Here is a 24,525-nt window from a genome sequence, read left to right as displayed (position 1 = left end):
ATATTATCTTTTGCAATAAACTTACATATTTTTCTTAGGTTTTAAGACTCGATTACTAGCTTGGGTCGATTTGGGTTATAATATTTAAACTTAAGAAGGATGTCTCCAAGGTCCTAATGGCAGAGATAGTTTTTATTATAATTGCTTTTATATGTTTCCCAGGGAAACAAAGAGCAGATTCAGAACTTAGCATGGCAGCCGTCTCCTGAAGGCCCACATGTCTTGGGAGCAAGGGAGGCAGTGAGAACCAATGGTGCAGCTCCCAGCTTCATCCAGACAGATGCACATTCATGATTTTTGTCATTATTATGCCCATCCACCTGAAATGTAATTTATTCAACATTTTTCTTTAGTTATTTTCCCCATAATTTTCTTGCTAAAAAGGCAACTTGATATTGCCACCACAAGAAAAACCAACATGATGTTCCAAAAATTAAAGATGAAATCGAAATAATTTGTTTAAATCCTTGCTAGAGACTCTTGAATGTTGAAGGTGCTGAGCTTGAAACCAACTCTCTTTGTTGAAAAAGGAGACTAGCAAATATTCAACAGGTGCCAAAGCCACATTAACACCAAATGCATTTTCTACTTGACCAATCAGGATGTTTGAGAGAGAACTGAAAAGGAAACAGCACTCCCATCCTGTGATTTAATTTTCACCCCCTGCATTGTCCACAAGCCATCTATAACCAACTTGTTTACAAATTTGGGGGAGGGGGCCTGGATACAGAATCAGAAGTCTTGGGTTTGATATTATCCTGCCATTTAATACTCTTCCTTTTGCTGGGTGACCATGGGAGAGTTAACCTCAGTGAGATACTGGTTCCTTTTCTTATGATGCTGAACACAGCCCTTACCTTACAAGACAATTCAGTGGAGGAAAGCCTTGAGCATCACGTAGGGCACACAATAGGTGCTCAACAAATGCGTATTTATTCATTTGCTGATTGAAGTAAATTGGGAGGAGAGGGAAGATGCCCCTATGGGACTGCAGTGGGTTTTCGGAAACAGGCCTAAGATTTTCTCTGAGCAGAAAGGGGTGTTAATAAGGAATGAACTCTTCCTGGCCTTACTAAGACCAGAAACCACAACCATGGACGGTAAGTAACAAGTCCTCAGGGAGCCGGAAGAATATGCAGGCGTATCGAGCGCAGCACAGCCCTCTGGGGAGTGAAGGACTCTTGCTGCGTGGGAATCAAACGTCCTTGAGATGAACGCTGCGTGAGCTGGGTCCCTGCCATTTCAAGCACGAGGCAACCCAGGAAGGCTCAATGATGCGTCCAGAGGCTCCTAGCAATCACGTGGGAAGCCAGTGCTGAGAGCAGTGTGGTGAGGGGTGTGCAATGTGTGAGGGCCTACCAGACATCTGGGCCTGGCGCGGTCGGGAACTACCGACACCAGACTTGTGACCTATTCTGACCTCCAGGTACAGTTTCGTAATTTGCTGAGCAGAGGCCTCAGGATAGCTTTTACTTGAAAAGGCTCTCATTTTAAGCTACTCAAGGCAACTTGCTGTATGCTAAAAGCGTATCTCTCTTTTTAAGTTTTGAGAAACGTAGATGTTTTGTGATCATTACACCCATCAAGCATAGTTTGCAATTAAAAGAGCTGAGACAAATCCATACTCAACACTGCTGCATTTGGTGCAAACCGTGTTTTGACCGGCTTAATGCTCATTACCCCTTTGGGGTACTTCACCCCAACTTCATCCTCATTTTCTTTCAACCAATTTACAGCCTGAATTCCTATTGCTCACGTCTATCACCCCTACTCCCGAGGTTTCCCAAATATATGATTTCTTCTTGCCTCCTCCAGGGTCCTCAATCCATGAAGAGCAACCAAGAGCTTGGTTTTCTCACTGCCAGACTAAGCCGAGTTCCAAGGTGAGGGTGCCTTCACCACTGGCATCTTGATGCAAACCTCCTTCTTCTCTCAGCTGGCCTCCAAAGCAGCGTCCCAACTGGTCCCCCACGTGCACGATGCCCTTTGCCTTCCACCAAGTAACAGCAAAAGCAATCACTGCAGAATTTAGATCTGACCCACGTCACACTCTGGCCGTCACAATCTGGCTTCCTGATCCACTTAGGAAGTGAGACTGGGTCTGTCACTATGGCCCAGAAAGTCCCACCTGGCTCTCCTGTGCAAGCTCCCATCACAGGCCCTCTCACTGTCTGCTCTACAGTCACACCGAGTCACCTTCAGGCCCTTGGGACCGCCATGCCCACACTCCCTAAGCGGTCTGCGCACACTGTTCCTTCTGCCTGGAATAATCACCACGCCACTCTCCCTGACCAGTTTCTAGTTCTGTTGGGGTCTCCCAGGCAAGGCTTTCTAAGACTGCCATCACCACTGCCCCAGGTCACACCAAATGCCTCTCTCATACACTCACCTGGCACCAGGGACCCCCTCCATTAAAGTCCTTGGCACAGCTGTCCCTGCACATACATTTATGTCATTCTTTGATGAATGTTTTTTTCTCTCATTAGCCTGTTGTCTTTCAAGGTAGAAATCCTGCCTATTTTTGCTCATCTTTGTACGCCCAGCACTTAACACAATGGGATTCAAATATCTGTTGCAGGATAAATTAACGAATGAATGGATTCAGTGGAGAGACAGGAAGAAATGATTCTCAGTTTTTCCCCTCGTCTATCAGTCCTCACATGAGGATGGTCCCATTGGTGTCTACAGCCTCCATCTGTGCCCCCAGGAGCACACAGCCTCCCACTGATTAGGGCCCTCAGCAGCTAATGTGGCCAGGGCTTCCTATTTCTCTGCGGTCCGCATGGCATTCAGGACCCAAGAACATCAAGCCACTACCATCCTCCCTCACCACATTTATCTTGAGTATTGACAGCCCAGCTTAACCTTGTTTCAGAACAAATTGCCATCATAATTAAATCCCAATGTATTTTGCACATTTTACCAAGATACTGCCTTCCTGTATGAAACAGAAAATTAGTTTTGAAATTAAAGCAGATTGTTAACTATTTTTTGCTGTAATGTTTCCATTTAAATGCCAAAATTTATTACATGATGACCTAGTCCATTTCAGACAAAATGCAATTTAAAGGAGACATGGTCTGTCTAACTAAAGAAGCGTTTTGGGCAAAGCATTTTGTCTTGGCTTAAACCACAACCAAAATGAAATGGCAGCAAGCATCACACCAAAGAATTATTTGCTCCAAAGCAAATAAAAGCTTTAGTAGCATGGATGCCTTTCACAGATTCTCAGAATCCATAACTATGGTATTAAAGTTCACTTCAGTGAAACCCATATTTTTTTTTTCTTCTGGCAAAACCTCAATATACATTTCTTAAATCTTCACCCAAACACGGTGACCTCTCATCAGTGCCTGCGCTTGGTTTCCCAGGTAGCACACGCGATGTTGTGATACCCTGGTTATGCTGATAGAGAAGCCTTCTTCCTGCTGAGCCAAATGGGCTGAGTCATTTTAATTGTCGAAATCGAGTGGTTCACACAGCTCTTCCACCGAGCACACCAAGCCCCAACAGAACCTAATCCCACATGCAGAGCTCCCACGTGGGTGACAGATGAGAAAAGTCATGTGTTGTTGTCACTGGTTTTTGTTTGCTTGTTTGTTTCAAGGTAAAAAACAATATGCTTTCTGTGATCAGGGATCAACGAGAGCAAAATCAAAGCTGTGCAAAGCATCAGCGTTTGCAAACGGGACCACTGACCCGACTGGAATTCCTGGAACTGACCCCTCCTTCTCCACTACTACGCATCCACCAGCTCCAAGGAATCTTCTCAGATGAACCTCAGCCCATAATCACCTTTTTTTTTTCAATAAACAGTTATGGGATCCCTTCTCTGTGCCAGGCAAGAAAACTACAGACGCAGCCTTTGCCTCACAGAGCTTACTACGGTCCAGTGAGGGGCGGGGACGGACTCCAACAATGAGCACACATCCTTCTCTGACTTGCCTACCTGGATGTCATGCTCTTTGTGCCCCCATCTCCTTCTGACGCTCTTAATGCTGTCCTCGTCATTCTCTTATGATGATTATTTGTCTTGAATTATAGCTATTTCTACTTTTCCCCCTCTTTCCCCACTATAGGCAACATGTCGTGAGAGTAGGAACTGCTTTCTTCCCCTTGTAAAGTCTTGAGCCCAGGAAGTCTTTGTTTAATTGAAGCAGAAGACTGTGACATTATGAGCCCTTCTCTGTTCCATGTCACTGCACTGGCCTTCAAAATCTACTTTTCTTACAGTTTTCCAGCTCCCTTGGATCCAGCCTCCTCTCAGCTGCTTGAGGATCTCTCTAAGACACATATCTGGCCGTGCCATTTCCAGCTTTTTTATCTCTTTTTCACCCCACCACCATCCAGAGCATAAAATTCCCCTCACAGCAGCAAGGTTCCTTACAATCTGACTCCAACCTGGTATGTATAGCCCAACTTCCTACTACTCCACTTTTGCCTGTACCCAGCTCCTTAATTTCTCAAATGTCAGAGGATATTACATGTTAGTGATTTAGGACATACTGTTCCCTCTACCTAGGACACTGTTCCATGACCTTTTTAACATGGGAAATAACTTTCATTTGAGGGGAATAAATAAACAGTAGGCTCATTATTACTAATCATGATAACAAAGGCTATAGTTTCTTTAAGTTATAATGGGCCATTATTAAATGTTTTGCTTCCATTATCTTATATATTCCTCAAAAATTAACATAAAGTAGCTAATGATTACCCCCATTTCCCAGAAGAATAATTGAGGTTTGGAGGGAGATAAGTAATTCGTCCAAGTCGACAAATGTGAGATGGTGAAGGCTGGAGTTCTTTCAAGGTCTGCCAAACTTGAGAGTCTGGACTCTTAACTCCTCTGCTAGATAGCAAGTTGCAATTTAAATGTCAACTCCTCTGTGCAACTTTCTCTGATCATTCCCCGCCCCTGCCATGGGATTAGTCACTCCATCCTCCAAGTACTCGTGGTGCTTTGTACAGACTGCTGCTTATATTCTCTTGACATTTCTTTTGTCAACCCCTCACACTCATCCGCACCAGGGAGCAAAGTCCTGGGGGACAGAAATCATCATCTGCCTCCCTGGGAGTCTCCAAGTGTTTATCACATTGCCTGAGATGCTGTAAATGCCTCATATAGGTTTGTTGAATGAATTGGGAGAAAATATGGAGATGGAAACATCAAGAGGAAAAACAGTCCAGGGTAGAGAGACAGACCAGAACAAAGACAGGAGTCTTGACTGCAGCCCCTGATTTTCTGCATAATTTTGAGCAAGTACCTTCACCTCCATCCCCCACCTCTGCCTTCAGAATGAAACCATCTGCCTTTCTGGCTTCACAGGCTGGTTATGAGAAAAGTGAAATTATATACATGAAAATGCTTCAGTAAGTTTGACTATCTCATTAATTCCTATTTTTAAAGAAATAGTCTTTGAGGGTTTTTTTCCCCGATTATAAAAGGAAAGCAAAAGCATTTAGAAGAAGTAAAACTGCAGAAATGTACAAATCACGTGTCCTTTAAGCAGAAGACAGCAGTATTATTTTAGCTTCAGAACAGGGCCCTTGGGTCTGCCCTCTAGGAGGTGCAGAGCCGCTGGTGAGGGGCTACGTGTCTTCCCCTCCCTGCCCTTCAGGGCCCCAAGATGGCTTTCTTATTGGTGCTGCTGTATTTCTACAATCCTTTCTCTATATTTAAGTCACAGAATTTCTTCACGTTATTAAAAATTTATCATAAATATTTAATGGCTACACAAATGCATCCCTGTATGAATGCAGCATGAACCTAGAAAAATGGGTTCTGAGTTTGAAGGATCATTTGATGGAATTGATTCCCTTGTTCCACCAGGGTTTCTCCGCAGGCAGCTCCCATCCCTCCACAATGTTCCCAGGGAAGGCACCCTTTCTCCTGTCTGGGATTCACGACTTTGTGGCAGACATCTGGTGGCTGGTTTCATCTCAGGGCAGGGCTCTATTCACAGACCAGCTGTAGCAACAGCTTAACAATAATTCACAAACCCAGGAGATCATCCCAAGTCAGGGCCATAAAATAAACAGTTTGTAATCTGACTCATAACACCTGCCAAGAAAGCAGGGGCAAGGCGGCGGCACTGCAGGAGGAAGATAAGGGCTCTTATTAACCGAGGGTCTGCGATGTGTTAAGCCCTGTGCTGAGAGCCCTGTGCATCCGTTTTCACTCAGTCCTCACCATGGGATTGACAGGTAGGTAATAACCATCATTAGCCCCATTTCAGAGATAAGGAAACTGAGGAGCAGAACTGTGAAGTGAAGAGACTTCCTAGCTACGGAATAAGGTCACCTCACTCCTTGAAAAAAAGAGGACCAGTTCCCAGCCAGTAAAATCCTTTCAAACGCCATACCTTGTGCCCCAACAGCCACAGCCCTGAGAGAGCAATGCTGGGTGCAAGGGTCCTCAGTCAATGCCCAAATGGAAGACATCGTACAGTGTCCAAGGTTCTCCAAGGACAAGAAGAGACTGGCCTCTCTTCTAGTGCCAGGAAATAGGACAGGAGACACAGCGGAGTCTAACATTTAAGAACACACTTAAAATTACATGTTCAAAGTCAGGTATGTCCAGCTCCCCTAACAGAAGCCAATAGGCACTGAGATAGTTGCAGGCAATTTCACTAGGATAATGACGCACTGGTCATGCATTTCCTAGTACGCACTGTATGATTCCCAAACTCGGTCTCTGCTTCTCCCTCTCCGGGTGCTGACAACAGCAGCCCCTGGGTGGCCAGTGGGGGCCCCAGCTTCTCTATAGCCTGAGCTCAACTCCCCTGCAGAAGCACAAGGCATGTTACTGAGCCCACGTGTGGAACTGTCATGGAAGCAGCGTGTTTATTTTCTAGGAACACGCTTTCCTTGTAGCAAAGATTTGCTCGATTAGGTGGGCCAGGGAGAAGGCAGTGGTTGTTTCAAAAAATTTAGGAATTTCGTATTTCTTCTCAGTGCCCATCGCTGTGGCTCATTATAGAACAAAAGGAAGGCTTGGAGAATGAGACTGGCTTTTTTAATGCTCCATCTCTCACACTTTAATTTGTCTAAAAGAATGCTACTACATGGGGCTGGTAAAGTATTGGGGAATTTTATATTAAAAAGAAAAAAGTTCCACTCAATTAAAAAATAAAATAAAATAAAATAAAACCAAATCAATAGATAAAGATTTAAAAAAAAAAGAAAAAAGTTCCTTAAGGGAAAGCCTCACATGAAATAAATCTTTTCTCAACTTGTTTTTTGAATCAGAATTCTTTTAAAGCTAGATATGAATCTGGGTGCTTTCAATTAGCTTTGTTCTTTTCACTCATTCAGTCCCGCAGCTTCGATGAGCGCCCCTGTTACATGCCATGCTCGGGTCCGATAAACAGAACTGCCAAGATAAGAGGACACAGTCCCTTTCCTCAAGGATCTCAGTCCACTGTGAAACATAGATAGGGAAAAAGAAAATTCCGCTATGACAAGGTAATGCTGTAATCGAAAAATGGACCAAGGACATTGAGGTCACTGAAGAAAGAGGGTCTTGAAGAATGGGAGAAGGTTTTGCAGACCAGGGGGATGGGCATAAGGCAAGAAATGCTGCTCCCTCCAACAATCCCTTAACCTTTCTTCTCCACCTACTCACATTTTTCATGTCACTCAAGAACGAGACCCAGTTCTACAAAATCGACCTTGATAACTGACTTCTGCCCATATAATGCTACAGGTTCCTCTCAGAAGTTGAGGTACTAATTCATTTTTTTTTTTGCATATATATTTTAGGCCAAGTACTCCTTGATATGCAATTACCAAAATCCTTATCAAAGCAAAGCTTCCCCACCCACTGGATACAAGCACCATCTACATTAACTGTATCAAGCAGCTGCCAAGCTACCCCAAGCTCATGACACTGTCTTTTAGTCACCAACTGGAACCTCAGGGATCTTCTGTAACGTTTATTTTCCTTCTTAACTGATCTCCCTCTAACACACACATACACACACTTATTTACTCTCTCAGGAATTTTCTCAATTGAATTCTATCTCAGGGAAACAATTTCCCAGCTATGTCCAGTGAAGTGCTGAAGACATCAGCTTCGAACTCTGTAGATTCGGGTTTGGACTCAAGCTCTCTCCTTCCCGGGTGTGTAATTCTGGACAAGGGGCTTAAGCCCTCTGATCACTGTTTCCCCTTTGAGAGGGGACCATAATTTTGTCAACCTCACGGATTAAATGGGATCATCTCTGACACAAAACAAACACTCTGGAAATGTTAACTCTCGTTATCACCGACACATGCATCCTCTGAAGAGAATGAATACATTCTCCCCCCTCCACCATTCCTTTTCCATTTGGTCCAGTTACTCAATAACAATTCTTTTTCCTCCCTTACTCTCCTAGCTTAGTCATGTCACAAAGGTAATAAGAGTAACATCTGCATAAGGATAAAGCAAGTAACACATAGTAAGTAATAGAAGGATGGTTTCTATGCAAATAAAACAGGCAGCAGAAATCTTTCATGCCTTCGGCAGGTATTCCTTGAGATCATCGTGCATGCCAAGGAACCAGTGTGTCTTCGAGATGCAGAAGTGATGAAGACAGGCAATGATCTGCAGTTGCTAGGAAGGACGTTCTCGTGACGGGATCATGAGTACATGAGGGAGGTTCAGCTTGAAGAGAGCAGAAGGACGCTTACTTGGCTGAGTGGAACGTGGGTGAAGACATTAAGGATGAAGAAGAGTTTGTGAGGGGGAAGGTCTTGGAAAGAAAGGTAAGAGGGGTATGTTCTAGGCAGAGAGAATGGCCTGCAGGAGGATGCAGAGGAGAAAGGCAGCATCCTGGGACCAGGAGAGCAGTTCCGTTGAGTTGGTGGGAAGTAAGGGGCGCTGGGGAAAGACACAGCCCCCGAATGGGTACCTGAGAGCCCTGGTGAGCACGTGAGCCTTCATCCTCGGCCACTGGGGGCCACTCATGCTTTCTCTCCAAGAAGGTGCCACCTTATACGACCATGTTGGCTACAGAGTGAAGAATTTGAAAGGGACAAGAGAGGAAGCCGTTGTCTTATGAGAAGATGTAGCAATGGCAGACTAGTGGCATTGGTGGTAGAGAGAAGCACTTGGACTTGAGAGTCCTTTAGATCCAGAGTGAATGGAACCTGGAGACGAGCTGGATGTGAAAGCAAGAGACTCTCTCCACCCAAAACTCTGTAGAATCTCCGTGTTTCCATTCTAGTTGGCTTCCTCTATTAAACCTGCTATTTTGTAAGTACCAACATTCAAGTAGACAGAAAATTCTTCTGATTTTTTATGGGTTTTCAATGGTTCAACTACCAGAATTGAGGAGACTGATCCTAAAGATACCATCGTCATCATAAAACCACCAAAATTCTTAAAGGTTTCTGAAAGTTACCACATAGGTCACCCTATTGGATACCATGCTCTAGGCAGGGCAGCAACTGAATTTAAGGTGCTCACTATTACCTTTAAAATATTTGATGCTTAAATAGCAACTTAAGGTGTGGATAGTGCATGCTGTGAGATTTAAGAGCAGGGACTCCAGCAACAGCATGGCTTGAGTTCAAATCCTAGTTCCTCCACTATTAAGCTGTGTGATGATTGACAAATTGCATAAGCCCTCTGTGCCTCAGTTACCTCAGGTGTGAAATATGAGTACCCGATGCAGGCTAAGTGAGGTTAAACCCATATGGCACCCAGCTTCCTGCCTCGAACACAGGACATTTGCTCAACAAATGATATCTTTATTATAAATATTCCTTTTTAACAAGGTGTGGAGTCACTGTGAAGGTCAAGAGTCAACCAGCCACTTCTGGCTGGGCTCTCCGCCTCCTCAGGTCCTAGAGTGTCCTCACACGTGCTCTCCATGGAACGGGGCTGGGTGGAGCTGACGCTGCCTGGCTGTGTCCCCTGCACAGGCCTCTGGAGTCTTTGGGTTCACAGTGCAGCAGAGAGCGACCATGTAGGTGGGCCACTGGCCATTTGCCATTTACAAAGTGAAGTCAGAGCTTTGGAACCCTGGCTCTTTGATGACTCGGGCATTTTCTGGAGTCTTCAGCGCTCTTGTGAGGTGAAGCAATGGAGGATGGAGTGATTTCCACTTTCTTCTTCCTTTTTGAATAAACTGCTCTGAAATTCGGGAACTGGAATCATGCCAATTGCATTTACCTTTATTTAATCACTCAAAAGACTCTTCTGCGAAAACTGGGGTAATTAGGCCCAAAATATATCACCCAGAGGCTTATTTTAACGACCCAAAATAAAAGCTAGAGCCCAATTTGAACAAAATCACCAGATCTTTTCTCTTCCAAGAACTTCTGGTGGTGCTGGTGGTGCTTAGGTTTCCTGATTGATTCTCCCTGTGGGACTGTCCATCCCCAGCACTGGGGAGGCCAGAGGCAGGGGACAGCCTTCTCTAGAGCTGTCAGCAGCAGGATTCACTGGCCAGAGGCCGGGGAGAGGGGAGGAGTTCCCTGACACCCCCCTCACCTGCACACGCAGGCCTGGACACCTTTCCTCACACTCCAAGACCTGTGAGACAGCACAAGGTCCACGTGGGCTGACAGTGGACATCCCTGGGTTCACAGCCCGTCCTGCTCCTAGCTGCTGTGTGACTTTGGCCTTGATGCTTCCATCCTCTGAAGCTCAGTCAGTCTATTCTCCTGAACAGTGGGAGAGGATGACACTTGGCTGTGAGGACTCAAAGATGAGCTCCAATCACACAACAGGGATTTTCAGTCAAACGTACTTTTTTTATATTTTAGCAATCTCTGAAGATTATAATCAATGCAACAATAAAACTACAGTGTCGCAATATGATGGGTAGCATATTCTTTTTCTAATGGGCACATAAAATCACGGTGCGTCTTACATTTGATAAAATAGGACACGCAGCACATAGAAGCCATTACCTGCTAAAATGTAAGCTCTCAGATAATTGGCTTTTTCCATCATGCTTCTGCTTTTACACCACAACCTTCTTAAAGGAACCAAGAATACATGGGAAGGGAATATCTGATATATAAGAGCTTTCAGATTGGACCAGAGAAACACCACGACTTCAGTCAATACATAATATTTGCAAGAACCTTGCATACATCACTATTCTCCAATCTCTTATGCCTGCGACAGACATCACTAATCAATTCAGCACCTCTTCCCACCGAGCCAAGATGCAGCCTCAGAATCTTTCTCAACACAGTGCAAAAGGCAGCCGCTGCCAACCCACCAGAGTTGGTGCATGAAGTGAAATCTACTTTCTGTCCCTGGCTCAGGAGCTTGGGAGACTGGGAAAGAGCCCAGGCATTGACCAAGTTAGGAAACTTAGATATACGAAAAAGATCTCAAAAATGATGGAGTTCATTGCACAGAAGAAACCAAGGTCTGCAGCTCGGAAACTTTCTCCTGCTCTCCCTTATCTAAAATGTCCTTCCTACCAAGTCGTGCTGCTCTTCTCAACACCAGAGTCAACATCCTTGGTAACATAAGTGAACAAATATTTATCTGACAGGTCAGACTCTGGCAAAGAGGGGAAGAGAGGGCAGCAGTCATGTAGAAGTTTTTTTGCATTTGTTTCTGTAAAATTTCCTTTTGCTCATTTGTCACCATCAACACTTCATTGTTCAGGCAGATGAGCTACAGAAAAGATCAGGAATGGTGATTTCCAGCAAACGATAATTACAACGTGCTGTGCACAAGAATCGATCCACTCCAGCCCTATGGTTCCTGTAATTTTAACAGCTAACACCTTTTATCACATTTCTGCTCCTACAAATAAGAAAAAAAAGTCACTATTTAATCCCACATAATGACGTGAGAACAGCCAGCCACCCTACACTCAGTCGAGACCTTCTTGAGATTTCAGAGGAACAAGACATGTCTGGTGTTTGCCGTAAATATTGATTGTTTAATATCCCCAAGTAATGGAAACTAACCAATAAAAATCATATCTGGAAAATTAAAAGTGATGGTTAGAATGGGGATCTCTCCTCCTTGTCAAATTTCAATTTGAAATTAAATTGGGGCCTTTGGTGCTAAGACAGGGACCTCTGACCTCTGAGTAATTACTTTCCAACATCATTTTCTTTAATTTGGAGGAGAGAGTTCTATTCTAAGAATTGCTGGAAAGCCCCACGCTATGAATATGAAGCTATATCTTAGGAAAAATCTGTTTATTTCCTCCTTCTAGTTCAGGTGTATCCTTGTTCCCAGGGCGTGTGTTTGCTGCACACATCTAGTCCCCCCAGACTCAGCACTCTCATCGTTGTAATTACACCAGCAAACTCAAGAGTCATTGTGACTGATGACACGGCTTGCAACTCAGAACCTCTGCAAGGTTCCTGGAATCCACCCGGGGGCAGGGAAAGTCTAAACACAAACTCCTTTCGCTGCTTCCACATTGTGAGATGTGGGTTCCCTGTATTTAGAGAAAGCGTTCCTCGAAAAAGGGAAAAACAATCTAAACTGAATGAAAAGCAAATACAAAAATATGAAGGTGTGGTACAGCACAGCATTTTCAGGGAGTATATCGCTCATTCATTTGCTCAACAAACATTTATTGGGTACCCACAGTAAGCCAGGCACCCTGCTGGGTGATAAGGATAAAGGAATGAGTAAAACGTGGTCCCTGCCCTCAAAGGGGTCCAAAGAATGTAGGACGCACGAGCACAAAATCAGAAAATCACCTTGCAATGGACTAAGTACGGCAAGCCCGATGACTGAGAGCGGACAGGGGCTCTGAGAGCAAACAGGGGAGCCAGGCGGGGAGGGGCTGGGGCCAGGTGTGCTGGAGAGAGCAGGACTTAGCAGTGGCGGTGGATGAGCGAATGGGAGGGATCAAGGACAGCGCCTCAGTTCTAGGAGGTCAGCACCATAAGCTGAGATCATGAACATGAACACAGGGCGTGCAGAGGAGGCTCCAGGGGGCTGGTGATGAGTTGGGTCTGGGATACAGTGAGTTTGAAGTATTTGAGAAACATCCCTTTGGAGGTCATGGTTTTCCTGAGGGCACAGACCCATGCCTAACTCATTTCTGAGTCTTGTGCTGAGTACATAAGAGGCTCTCAGAAAATACTGAATAAATAAGTGAATATTATGTGCAAATGCTTCTCATGTATCATTGCATTTAATTCTCACAGCAATGAGAGAAGGTCTGTTACTACCCCATTTTACAGATGGGTCCAAGCTTCAAAAGTCTTAGGGTATAAGAGAGGAGCTATATATGTCAGGTTCACAGATAAAAATGACTCAGAAAAGGAGGCAGAGCATATGGAAAGATGCTCAATATCATTAGTCACCAGGGAAATGCAAATTAAAACCATAATGAGATACTACCAGAATTGTGACAAATCCACTAGAATTGTTAAATTCCAAATGACTGACAATAGCAAGTGGTGGTGAGGATGCAGATAAACTAGAACACGTACACTGCTGGTGGTAAAATGGGAAAACAACTGGCAGTCTCTTATAGAGTTAGACACACACGTCTCATGTGCCCCGGCAATTCCATTCCTAGATTTCCACCCAAGAAAAATGAAAATATGTCTACACAAAATTTGTATGTGAATGTTCATAACAGCATTATTCATGACAGCGAGAATTAGAAACACTTCAAGTATCTATCAACTGAAAATGAATAAACAGAATGCAGTATATTCATACAATGTAATACTATTCAGCCATTAATAGGAATTAAGTAGTGATAATATCCTAAAATATGGATGAACCTCAAAGACCTTACGCTAAAGAAGCCAGGTACCAAGGGCCTCAAATTGTATGATTTCATTTATATGAAATTTCCAGGAAAGGCAAATCTATAGAGACAGAAAGTAGATGAGCAGTTGCCTGGGGCAGGGGTGGGGAGAGGAGGGGTAGGGGTGGGATGGAGAGCGACTTCAAATGGAACTTTTGGGGATGAAAAATGTATTCTCAACTGAATTATGGGGCTGGCTATGTAACTGTATATATTTACAAAAACTCATCAAACTGAATACAACGGTTAAACTTTAACGTATGTAAATTATACTTCTATGAAGCAGATTTCTTAATGAAAAAGGAAGAGAGAGCTGGAGAGCTGTGATTTAGAAGAGATGAGAAGATCCCTACAAAGCTGGTGAGATTCGTACAGGTTTATGAGGGAGTGTACTTGTGTTGGACCTTGAAGACCAGGTAGGATTCCCTTCCACAGATTAAGATGGTACCAAAAGGAATTCCAAACCAAGAAAGCAGCATGAACATGATCAAGTGCCAGGCATGCCCGGGCAACATGCAGACATCCATTTTGGCTGGATATCTGGATGGAGAAAAGTAGATTAAAAGGCTGAAAACTTTGGTTATGGCCACATCACAGAAGCTAAGAATGGCCAGGCTAGTGCATTTATGCCTTAATTTGGTAGACAGTGGGGAGCCACTGAACACTCTAGAGTAGGGGAGTGTCCAGGCAAAGATGAACAGGCCAGCAGTGAGCAGTGTGCACCGGAAGGGCAAGCAGCCAGGGCAGAGCATCAAATAAAAGGCTCAGAGAACTGGCTGTAGTGAAAGAGGATCAAACTATACTCACCTGCCTGTGCTGATAATGCAAAGGGACAGCGAGACGCGCTGGGCCAGATAGAAAGAAAAATCGTAATGGACACTGGTTACTTGGCGCTGTCTATGATCCAGGCACTGTTTTAAAGAATCACTGCTCTAAGGGAGAGACCGAGTTAAGAGCCTGCTATAAATGGAATGAGCCAAATGGATTGATGATCATCTGTAGGTCTGGCTCCAAGGAGAAAGAGTAAAGATTAGGGAGGTCATAAAATGCTTATCTAAGGTGTGTTATGGGGACCACAGATATGGAAGCTTGTAACTGAGTAAGAAATAGTGATGCTTCTAAGGTGGAACGACTTACATGACTCTGCCCCGGGAAGGCAAGAGTACCTGGCACGGCATGGCTAGTGGTCTCTAAGGATGTCACCCCTCCTTTAAATGTGCATGATACGACATAAGGAACCGTGCATTGACAACAGCAGACAGAAGCGAATGGGTATAAAGAAGATTGTTACACTCAGTTGCTTCCAGGGATCAAATCCTTGGCCACTACTGTAAGAATAAACACTGAGCACCTTATGTTCATATCCATGAAGCAGGACTATAGTGTATGGACAACCAACATCCCCAAACCTGGCCAGTTTAAAGCAGAGATCCCCAACTGACTTTCTGAAGGTTGAATCTAGCTGTTTGGGGATGATAAAATATTTATAGACATTTTTTAAATTAGCTGTCAACACTTAAACATCAGGAAATTTCACATGACGTATGGGGAAGTTGGCGGTGCTGGCAGCTGTGTGGCTAATCCCACATTGTGTCAATCAAATCAGAGCCGAGTAGCACTTGTCCTCATTAAACTTTAGAGTCCCTGCCTGGTACATTTCATTCTTTCCTTCACTCATTTCACTCACTCACTCTTTCACTCACTCATTCAACAAGTATTTATCAAGTACCTACTATATGCCAGGCACTGCTATAGAGGCCCGTAGATACAAATGAACAAAACAGACAAGTCTTTACATTCCAGAGCTCATATTCTTACAAGGAGAACCAGACAATAAACAAATAAATAAAGGAATATATATATATATATATATATATATATATGATATACATACATCATATGATGGTAAATACTAAGAAGGATGGAGTAAGGTGTAGAGATTGAAAGAGGATGGAGAGGTTCTTTTCGGAGTGAGATGGAAATCCAGCAGTGAGTTTGAACAAAGGAGTGACATGATAGGACAGGTCTCACAAAAGTCCTCTCTCTGGTGAGAGAGACTTCCACTGTTCAGAGATGAGGGAGGCGAGGCTCAGAGAGGCTCCCCTCATCTGGAACGCGCATCTTGGGACACAAGCCCTAAGTCTAATTTCATTTCAGCAACCTGAATGAACTCTCACATTCTCCCAAACCCACATGGGAAAAATCTGACCCTTGTTCTCCAAAACAAAGCAACGATTGGTGCTGGGTGTCTGACGTGACCAGCTGTTCCCGAAAATTCATTCTTTGACCCCAAACAGTTTGAAATATTTGACAAGAGGACAACATCTACTCACAATCAGGACGTGATCTCGCCCCATCGTGATGACTGTCCGGTTCACTGTGCGAAGCAGCTGGACCATGATTTCTTGGATGTGGTGGTAGGTGAAGGCCTGGAACACAATCAGAGACATCTGTGTGACAACCAGGACACTGGTCTGCACACTTCTTCTAAAGGACAGGCATCAGTGGTCAAACACGGTGATCACCAAGACCACCACCACCATAATCATCACCACCATCAGCATCCATCTCCATCGCCATCACCACCTGGCTTTGGGCACCAGGAATGTCACCAATCACCTTAAATTTAAGTCGAAGGGTAAGAACTTAAGCTCTGAAATCAGAAACTTATGGTTTGAAATACTAACTCTGTCAAGAATTATTGTGTTATATTGGCTGAGCTACACCTAACTTCTCTGAACCTTGGTTTCTTCATCCATGTAACAGTCAGAATCCAACCTGGAATAAGGAGGGAATTCAGTGCAGGAAATTGGTTATACAAGTGATGAAAAGGCTGAGATACCAACCAAGCAAGGTAACTTAGGGATTATCAACAGCAGGCAGCCACTATCACCCTTAGGCTGGAGGGACAAATAAAGGAGGCAGCGTTTCTGGAGCCTGGGACTGGAGTTATATAATGGAAACTCTTAACTATTAGAGAGCTTGTGCAGTAGAAGCTGCATTATCTACCTTGGAAGAAATCCACAATAAACCAGGTTGTAACATTTATAGGATTCTGTCCACTTTAAATACAAGCCCCTGATCCTTGGGTAGGACTTGCTGATGCTTTTTGAGCACATGCTGTGGTAGGCGAGAGTCTCATGCATGTTCATATACATCCCCAGTTCCTTTCACCCATACAGACTTAAGCCACAGAGTTTCTTCCATGCATACCTGGGAGAGTGGTCATGGTCAAGTGGAATAGCCTTGGGATTATAAATTCAGCAGCTCTCGGTCTGAGTTCCAACTCGGCCCTTGCCAGCTGTGTGACCTCACTTATCCTCTTAATCCCTCTGAGCTCTAACTTCCTCATCTATAAACTATGGAAGGTTTTCTCACCAGTCTTTCAAGGTTGATGTGAACATAAAAATGACACATGCAATTCTGGAAAAATACACTCGCCTAATTCCACTGCAGGAGACTTTGTAGGTCTGAGATAGAGCATGGGTATCAGTGATTCCTGAATTTTGTGTGGGTTATCCTGATGGCTAAGAACCATGACACAACACACTGTGCAGCTCTAGAGACGGAGGCTTGGATTTGAGAACATCCCGTGTCTCCAGGACCTAGACAAAGCCTGGCATAAAGAAAGTGCTAAATAAATGGTGGCGGAAAAAGCAGATGACCACTCACTTGTTCATAAGCACCTTATTAACCTTTGCTGCATTCAACTTAACTGTGGTTTGTCTCTTAATGTAACAAATGAAAGGAAAAATGGATTCACAGTTGCGGGAGGGAAGGCAAGAAAATGAAAGAAGGTGCGCTTATTAAAAAAAGCCCTCCCCGACCAATGACTACTGGCATCCAAAGATAAATAACCTAGAGCTTGCTTGGTTTCTCTGCCCCGGATTCACTTCTTCTGCACTTTGGCTAATCCCCTGTGGAGCTCACCAGAGCTTCCAACAGAGTATATGTTTATGGAAACAAGTTCTCACACTGTATCAAGTCCAGCCAAACCTCAGTCTCGCTAGATTTGAGCCACCCAGCCTTTCCCCACATCTGGCATTTTCCTCCTAATGCTCAGGGGCAAGCGGGAGAGCATCCCCTTTTACTCCTTGGCTGCCAGTGAACTTCTCTCCTAACTTCCTTCCCCTTAGTTTCTTGGAGCCTTTTTACTGACTTACAATCTCCTATTTCTTGTATTATGTGAACATGATGCCCACAGTAATAACAATAGTTAACACTTAGTGAGTGCTTACTAAATGCCTGGCACCTTTCTAAACATTTTAGCTCCTCTCACAATAAGATGGGCAATATTATGATCTCCATTGTTCAGATGAGGAAACAGAAGCCCAGAGAGGTTAAGTAATTTGTCCAGGGTCACCCAGCTAGAAAGTCAGGGGAAAAGGACTCACGCCCAGCAGTCTGGCTCCAGAGTCTGCTCCTTACTCAGACTCACTCGGGCTGCCTGGAACATGAACGCAGATCTCTGGTTGACCCTGCCTTCAACTGAGCCAACTTCTGACTGCCTTCACTGACTTCTGATCTTTCCTTTCCCTTTTAGGAAATCTTCGGTGCTATTTTTCATTACTCTCCTATTTTCTCTGCATTCCTTTGTAATTTCATCAACCTAAGACCACTGCAAATTTATATGATAGTATCCATTTGACACTTTTTTTCCACGATTACATCTCTTCCTTTACCAATAAAGATAATAAAACCCCTTTTCCTCGTAACCTCTTGCCCCTTGCTTCTTTTAAATAGCCATTTCTTCTTAGTCAAAAGAGCAGCAATTAGACCGCTCAGGAAGTTTGGTATTTAAAAGTGGAAAACTGTCAAACTCAATTCATTTCACTCTGAAAGCTCCCAGTATTGGAGGTTGTACAGCAGACTTGAGTTTGAATCTCAATTCTGCTCATTTGAGCCGGGTGACCTTGGGCAAATTACCTTTCCTCTCTGAGTTTCAGCTTCTTTATTTACAAAATATGGCAAACAATAGAAACCTTAAAGTACTGGGGTTGAGGAATAAATAAGGTGATGCAGGGAAAGCCCTCAGTATGAAGGACCGGCACACAGTAAGCCTTCAATTAGCAGTGGCTACAACGCACATTCCCCTGGGTCTGCAGCAGCCTTTGGGTCCGGCTTGCAGATTCCAATCACGTAGCAGAAAGTGCAGCACAAGGCAATGCATAATCCAGACTCTGGATGATATCGAAATGTCACCCAAAGAATGGATAGCATATATGCAAATGGAAAACTTTCAAGATGATAAACCTGTGCTAAGCAGTAAAAATGCAGCCACAAATCACCCGCCTTTAATTGCTCCAGTGCCAGGCAAGTGAAGGGAACCTCTAGAAAAGTGTCTTCTGGGCACGAACTAAACGGTGGCTTGTAATTGAAATGACAAAGTCAGTCTTCCTATTATGGCCCTGGCAAAGAAATTAATCCATCCAACCTAAACACACTGCAAATCGTAGTGATTTTTTTTCTTTTAATAACTATAGGCTGTGAAATCTGGAAAACACTTGGAGTCCTTTCTTTAAATGAAATCTTATGCATAAGCCTAAAAGTAAAAGGAGAGCTGGAAGGAGTAGGGGGCAACCTGTCTTCTGGGTTCACCCTAGACCGGATGCCAGCTCAAGGACTTTGCAGAATGCCATTAAAAAGCACCGCTCTCCTCTCCCACAGTACTCCCAGAGTTGTAATACAGCATACCACATATGAGACGATTTTAAGCAACAGTACACAGGCATGGCATTTCATAACTTTGAATCACGTTACATGAAAGGTGTCCCTTTTTTTTCAGTTTTCTTTCAACCATTGTGTTGACACCAAGTAGAAATACCTGTCTTTGCTGCTGATACATGTTAACACCTCTTTAGTTCATGCAAGACTCCTTTTTAACAAAGAAGGAAGTCCTCAGGTTGGAGCAGACAGTACGCAACACCATCTAGTTAGAACTTAGTAACACTGTTTTATTTTTATTGTGTTTATTTTTAAAGTTATATTTATGGCAAGTGTTTAGGAAAAAGATCCAAAACTTGGAAACAAAGCAAAATGAGGATGCATGGCTTTTTAATGGAGCATTTCTGATAAGCTCATATTGCGGGAGAGAGGGGAGGTCCTCTTACTCTCTCAGGAAATGTAAATTTATTTGATCAACCACTCACAACTGATCAGAATCCAGAAATAGTACAGCCCTATAAATTTGGAGGTTAACTTGTAGAAAAAAAAAATGACAGAATGTGATTTTTTGTTTGTTTGTTTTTTTGCAGGTTGGCTAAAGGTTCCACTGATCTGTAGAAATTTTGTCTTATATCTAAGGACAATTTTATATAAGCATCTCTTCTCCCACACACAAAAAATCAAGAATCCTAAATACTTTTGAATTGGCTCTTTCATTGTTCAGCTTGTTCCCTAGTTAATTAAATAAAACTTTGACACATGCTCATCCTTTAATTGCATAAGATGAGATTTTTAAACATTTGAGGACTCTATGTTACATAACTGATGTTGACTACTTCAATGGCAGTGATATGAATTTATTTTTATCAAAGTTACAAATGTAGACAGTTTTAAAACATTCTCCAAGGTTTATTAAAAAAAGAAAACAAAACAACAAAATAGTAGCCCCTTTCAGGTTCTCACCATACGAACTTCCCCACTTCTTTTAAGCTGATGTAACTGGTATTTTGGTATTTATGATGGTGTTGCCAATAATATGCTTGTACTGTTCCCTTTTCAGACAAACGTTTTCCTCTTTCTGGTGTTATCTGTAAACTCTCCACCATAAAAGACGAGGATTTCACTCTCGTTCTCCACTCTGCCCCATTAGGCATCCTTTCCATTTCGCCCTCTTCCCATATGGCTATAGTGTAATTTCGGTTTGATCAATATTTCGTGTTCAAAATATTTTGTAAACTATGACCAATTCCCACTTCTTGTACAACTTTTCATTCCTCAAAAGGAAAAAAAAAGCAATTTGGGGGGTAAAAATGAGATACTCCTTTCAGTTCTTTGAATGACTTCTTTGATACTATCTTTTTCCTGACTTGTGATTGCCTCTTCCTCTAGTTTTCAAAATTCTCTCCGCTTATTTCTAGAAGTTTGCTTTGCCTCACAGAGACTCTGCTTCCTCCAAGTCACTCGCCTTCTGTTGGCCTGTTTTGCACTCTCTCTTTCTTGTTAGTGTTCTCCCTTCCTTGTGTTGACCAGTCTTACATCTCCGAGCCTCAGTTTCTTCATCTGTATTCAGGCATAATGGCACCCATGGTATCAGAATTATATTGAGAATCTAATAATTCTTTGTAGCTATTTCCAATACTGATTACTAATATTTTTTCTAAGCTTTTGCTGCAAGTTATGCACGTATTACCTTAAGGAATTCTGCAAGCCCTTATGTGAAATAAGGGAACCACTTCTACGACCCCAGGTTTACAGATGAGGAAACTGAGGTTCTGGCTGTGGTCACGCACTGTGTAAAGGCCGATCCAAGTTCCAGCCCAGGCTTGTCTGACTCCAGAGTCCAGGCTTGTAACTGCCACTGCCTCCATCTTTTAGGATCACAGAAATGAATGGATGTGGCAGCATTTTGCAGATGATAAATCATTCTGCAAATGTGTCCAAAGTAAACAATAAGGCAAACATTTGTGGGCACAGCTGTTTAGAGCATATTGTACTGCTTATAATATTCCAATGCAGCAAGCAAGATGAATGACCCCACATCAGGGATCCTACTGTATAAACGGTGGTTTATCCACACAGTGGAGTAGGAGAGCATAGCTGTATCTTGATCTGGAAAGATACTCTTAATATATCAGTAAAAAGAGACTACACTGCACCACATATGAGACAAGCCCATTTATGTTTTTGAAAAACACTTTGTTTTGTCCAAAAGATCTGGAAAAATGAATGGCAAACCATTAAGACTGATACCCTTGAGCAGGGGGAAGAGGGAGAGGCATGAGGGTAAGGGGATAATTTTACTTGCTATGGTTTGTTGGCTATTTCCACAATAATAATGTATGATAATAAAGAAAATAGAACTATTACCCAACTGGAACGAAATGAAAGTCAGTCTACACATCCAAGGAATTACAATCACAAAGGGCTGAGTGGATACATACCAGGGGCGGCAGTGTGCTGCAGGCAGCCCTGTGATCAGAGGGGAGGGCTCTCCCCACCCCGACAGCTCCCACCCCACATCCTGGGGTGCCCACAGAGCCTCGGTGCTCACACGCTGGAGTGCTGCTGTCAACGTTACTGAGCTGACACAGAAGCACTACAAAATCACACAGGTTAACAATTTTGTAAAAGACACAACTGTGAAATATTTTATTCCATTTATCAGATGCTTTTAACTTCCATTTCATGGCAGGTGAAAAAAAATTTACTTAAGGCAACTGATAAAATAACAAAACCATCACCTCCAACCAAAAAAAAAAAAAATCCCATTGTGCTTTAAGGGAAATGTTGTTTTTATTCAGATCCTGTAAGTTGCTTTGTGAGGGCTTTTAATAAAATACACTGGAACCTCTAATCTGTAGACTAGAGCAAAAAAACAGAACCTCCCAAGGGCTGTGAGTCCAACACCTTAATGCTGAAGAATGGAGCCTGGGTGGAGCCATTTATGAAGATGTACCCTGGGGATGCTCTACTTTTGTGTTTTGTTCTTCAAAACAGGAAGAATCTATGGGAATTGTGTAAGGAGAAATGGATAAAGAACACAACTAGCGTTGGCTGAATTCCTGCTATGTGCCAGGCAATAGGCTGTGTGCTCTGTATTTATTATCTCGCTGCATCTCGACAAAAGCCCTGAGGATAAGAATCACCCTATTTTAAGATAAGATGCATTCTAATCTAATTATTATGACTATTCAATATATATTGAGCACTTAAAATATGCCAGATACTACAAGAAGTTCTTTACATGAACAGCTCATCTAAGTCCAGAAAAATCTTACCACTCGATGACACTGGTTTCCCCCAGATTACAGATAAGGAAATTCAGGGGTTTATGTAACTTATCCAAAGTCCCAGAATTGTAAGTGATGCAGCTGGATTTGAATCCATATCTTCTTGGTTGCGAAACTCCTGTGTTGTGTGCACGGCTATTTACAGCAATTTTGTATTGTTTATAATATCCAAATGTAACAAGCAAGATAAATCTGCAAATGGTCCTGCAGCAATGGGCTCCTTTAAGGTTTCGCTATAAAAATGGAGTCTGTGAGCTATTCACAGTACTTTTTAAAAATTAACCGAAATTGTATACTAACTTATGTTCAATGTTGTTACACTGGCTCATTTCAATATCAAGATTCCTTGTTTTAACAAGAATAAAACAAACTCCAGGAAGAAACCCTGTTTAACTCTGCTGGTCAGAAAATTCTGAAGATGCTTGTATATTAATCTTTTTTTTAATTAACCTTTTTAAAAAAATGAACAAATAAATTACCTAATGTTTAATACACACTGCTTGTTCAGGAGACAATTATGTTTTAAAATATACAGCCATAAGAATATGATAAGAAATGGTTAAAAAAAAAACCTGGTGGTGAAAAAATTTGCTACTATTCATCCAGAAAGCCATCCAAATATAGTTCCTTCTCTCTATGCCTTGATTACCCAATGAGCCTCCTCCCTCCCTCCATTTCTGCCCTCCTCTCTCTCTCCCTCCACTGGCAGGCTAGCATTTCTCCTCTGTTTCCTTCTGCTTTATGCCTCCGTTTTGTCACCAGTCTTCATCCACAATCCTGGGATGGCTTCAGCCACAGGCAGAGAAGGCTCCTGTACAAATCTGCATGACTCTCCACCACCCCCAATGATTTCCCAAACATACCTTCGACTGTCTGTTGGTATTTAAAGTTTCACAGACAGAATGCCATTCTTTGGCTTACGGCAAATTCTTTCCTGTCCAAATGTAGCCCTGAATGAAAGCATTAAAATACTAGGCTATAAGCTCCTACCTGACCCCCTTTCATGGTTGAATACATAGATTGTGAATCATCTCTGAGACCTTTGAGGACAGAATTACTGTGTCATTACTTCCAGTTCAACCCCTAGCACAAATACCTGACACACAATAAGTAATCACCATGTTTTTATTAAGGGGATGAGGATTTCACTTAATTAATTAATTAGGAAAGCTAACACTGGTGTCAGATAAGTGCTGTAGAGAGTAAGGAGAGAGTCTTAGATAAAGGGACAGAATCAGAATGTAGGCTCCGGAAGCTTCTGAGCATGGACTTCCACGACCGTACGGGCCACATGGCTTGATCCCACACAAATGACTGAGGGATTCTTACACAAGGGGAGAGAAGAATCAAAATACATACACAATTTTGTACCCTCCTTCTCACAGAGAAAATTTCTCGAATACAGATATCAGACAGTTCATTTAGTGATGGTTGATCTACTTTCCTCCACAGGGTCTCCCCGAATCAAAACCATCCTCTTTAAAACATTTTTTTTTAATGGACTCTCTCCCCACAAATCCCTCCCAAGTCAGGCAGGCACAAAACTGAACCCAGAGAGAGGTCCCATGAAACATTCAAGGATCCTGCGTCTCAGCCAGAATTCAGAGCCCGCACTCACCGAACAAACTTAGAGATCGATCATACCAGAAATGTGAGAAAAAATTACTACTAACGGGAGGCTTTAAAATCTTACCCTTGAAGGTCTTTTGCCTTGCCGGGAAAGGGTGAAGAAAGTAGGCTAATCTTAAATGCAAGAGAATTGTCCAGAAAAGAGCAATAAATCTGAGGAATGAATGTGGGTCCTCTGATCTATGTGTGCAGTTACA

The 24,525-nt window shown here is 43.0% G+C and overlaps 1 protein-coding gene across 1 annotated transcript in view; it reads right to left on the bottom strand.

Annotated features, from left to right (window-relative positions):
* DOCK2 (dedicator of cytokinesis 2) overlaps positions 1–24,525 on the bottom strand; it is a 371,400-nt gene that overhangs the window by 197,046 nt on the left and 149,829 nt on the right. Inside the window, exon 27 of the mRNA XM_010980444.3 lies at positions 16,079–16,174. Coding sequence (XP_010978746.3) covers positions 16,079–16,174 — 96 coding nt within the window. The remainder of the gene's footprint in view (positions 1–16,078; positions 16,175–24,525) is intronic.

The sequence above is a fragment of the Camelus dromedarius genome, chromosome 27 (assembly GCF_036321535.1).
Source record: "Camelus dromedarius isolate mCamDro1 chromosome 27, mCamDro1.pat, whole genome shotgun sequence".
Lineage (NCBI taxonomy): Eukaryota > Metazoa > Chordata > Mammalia > Artiodactyla > Camelidae > Camelus > Camelus dromedarius.
This window is presented reverse-complemented; position numbering and strand designations above follow the sequence as displayed.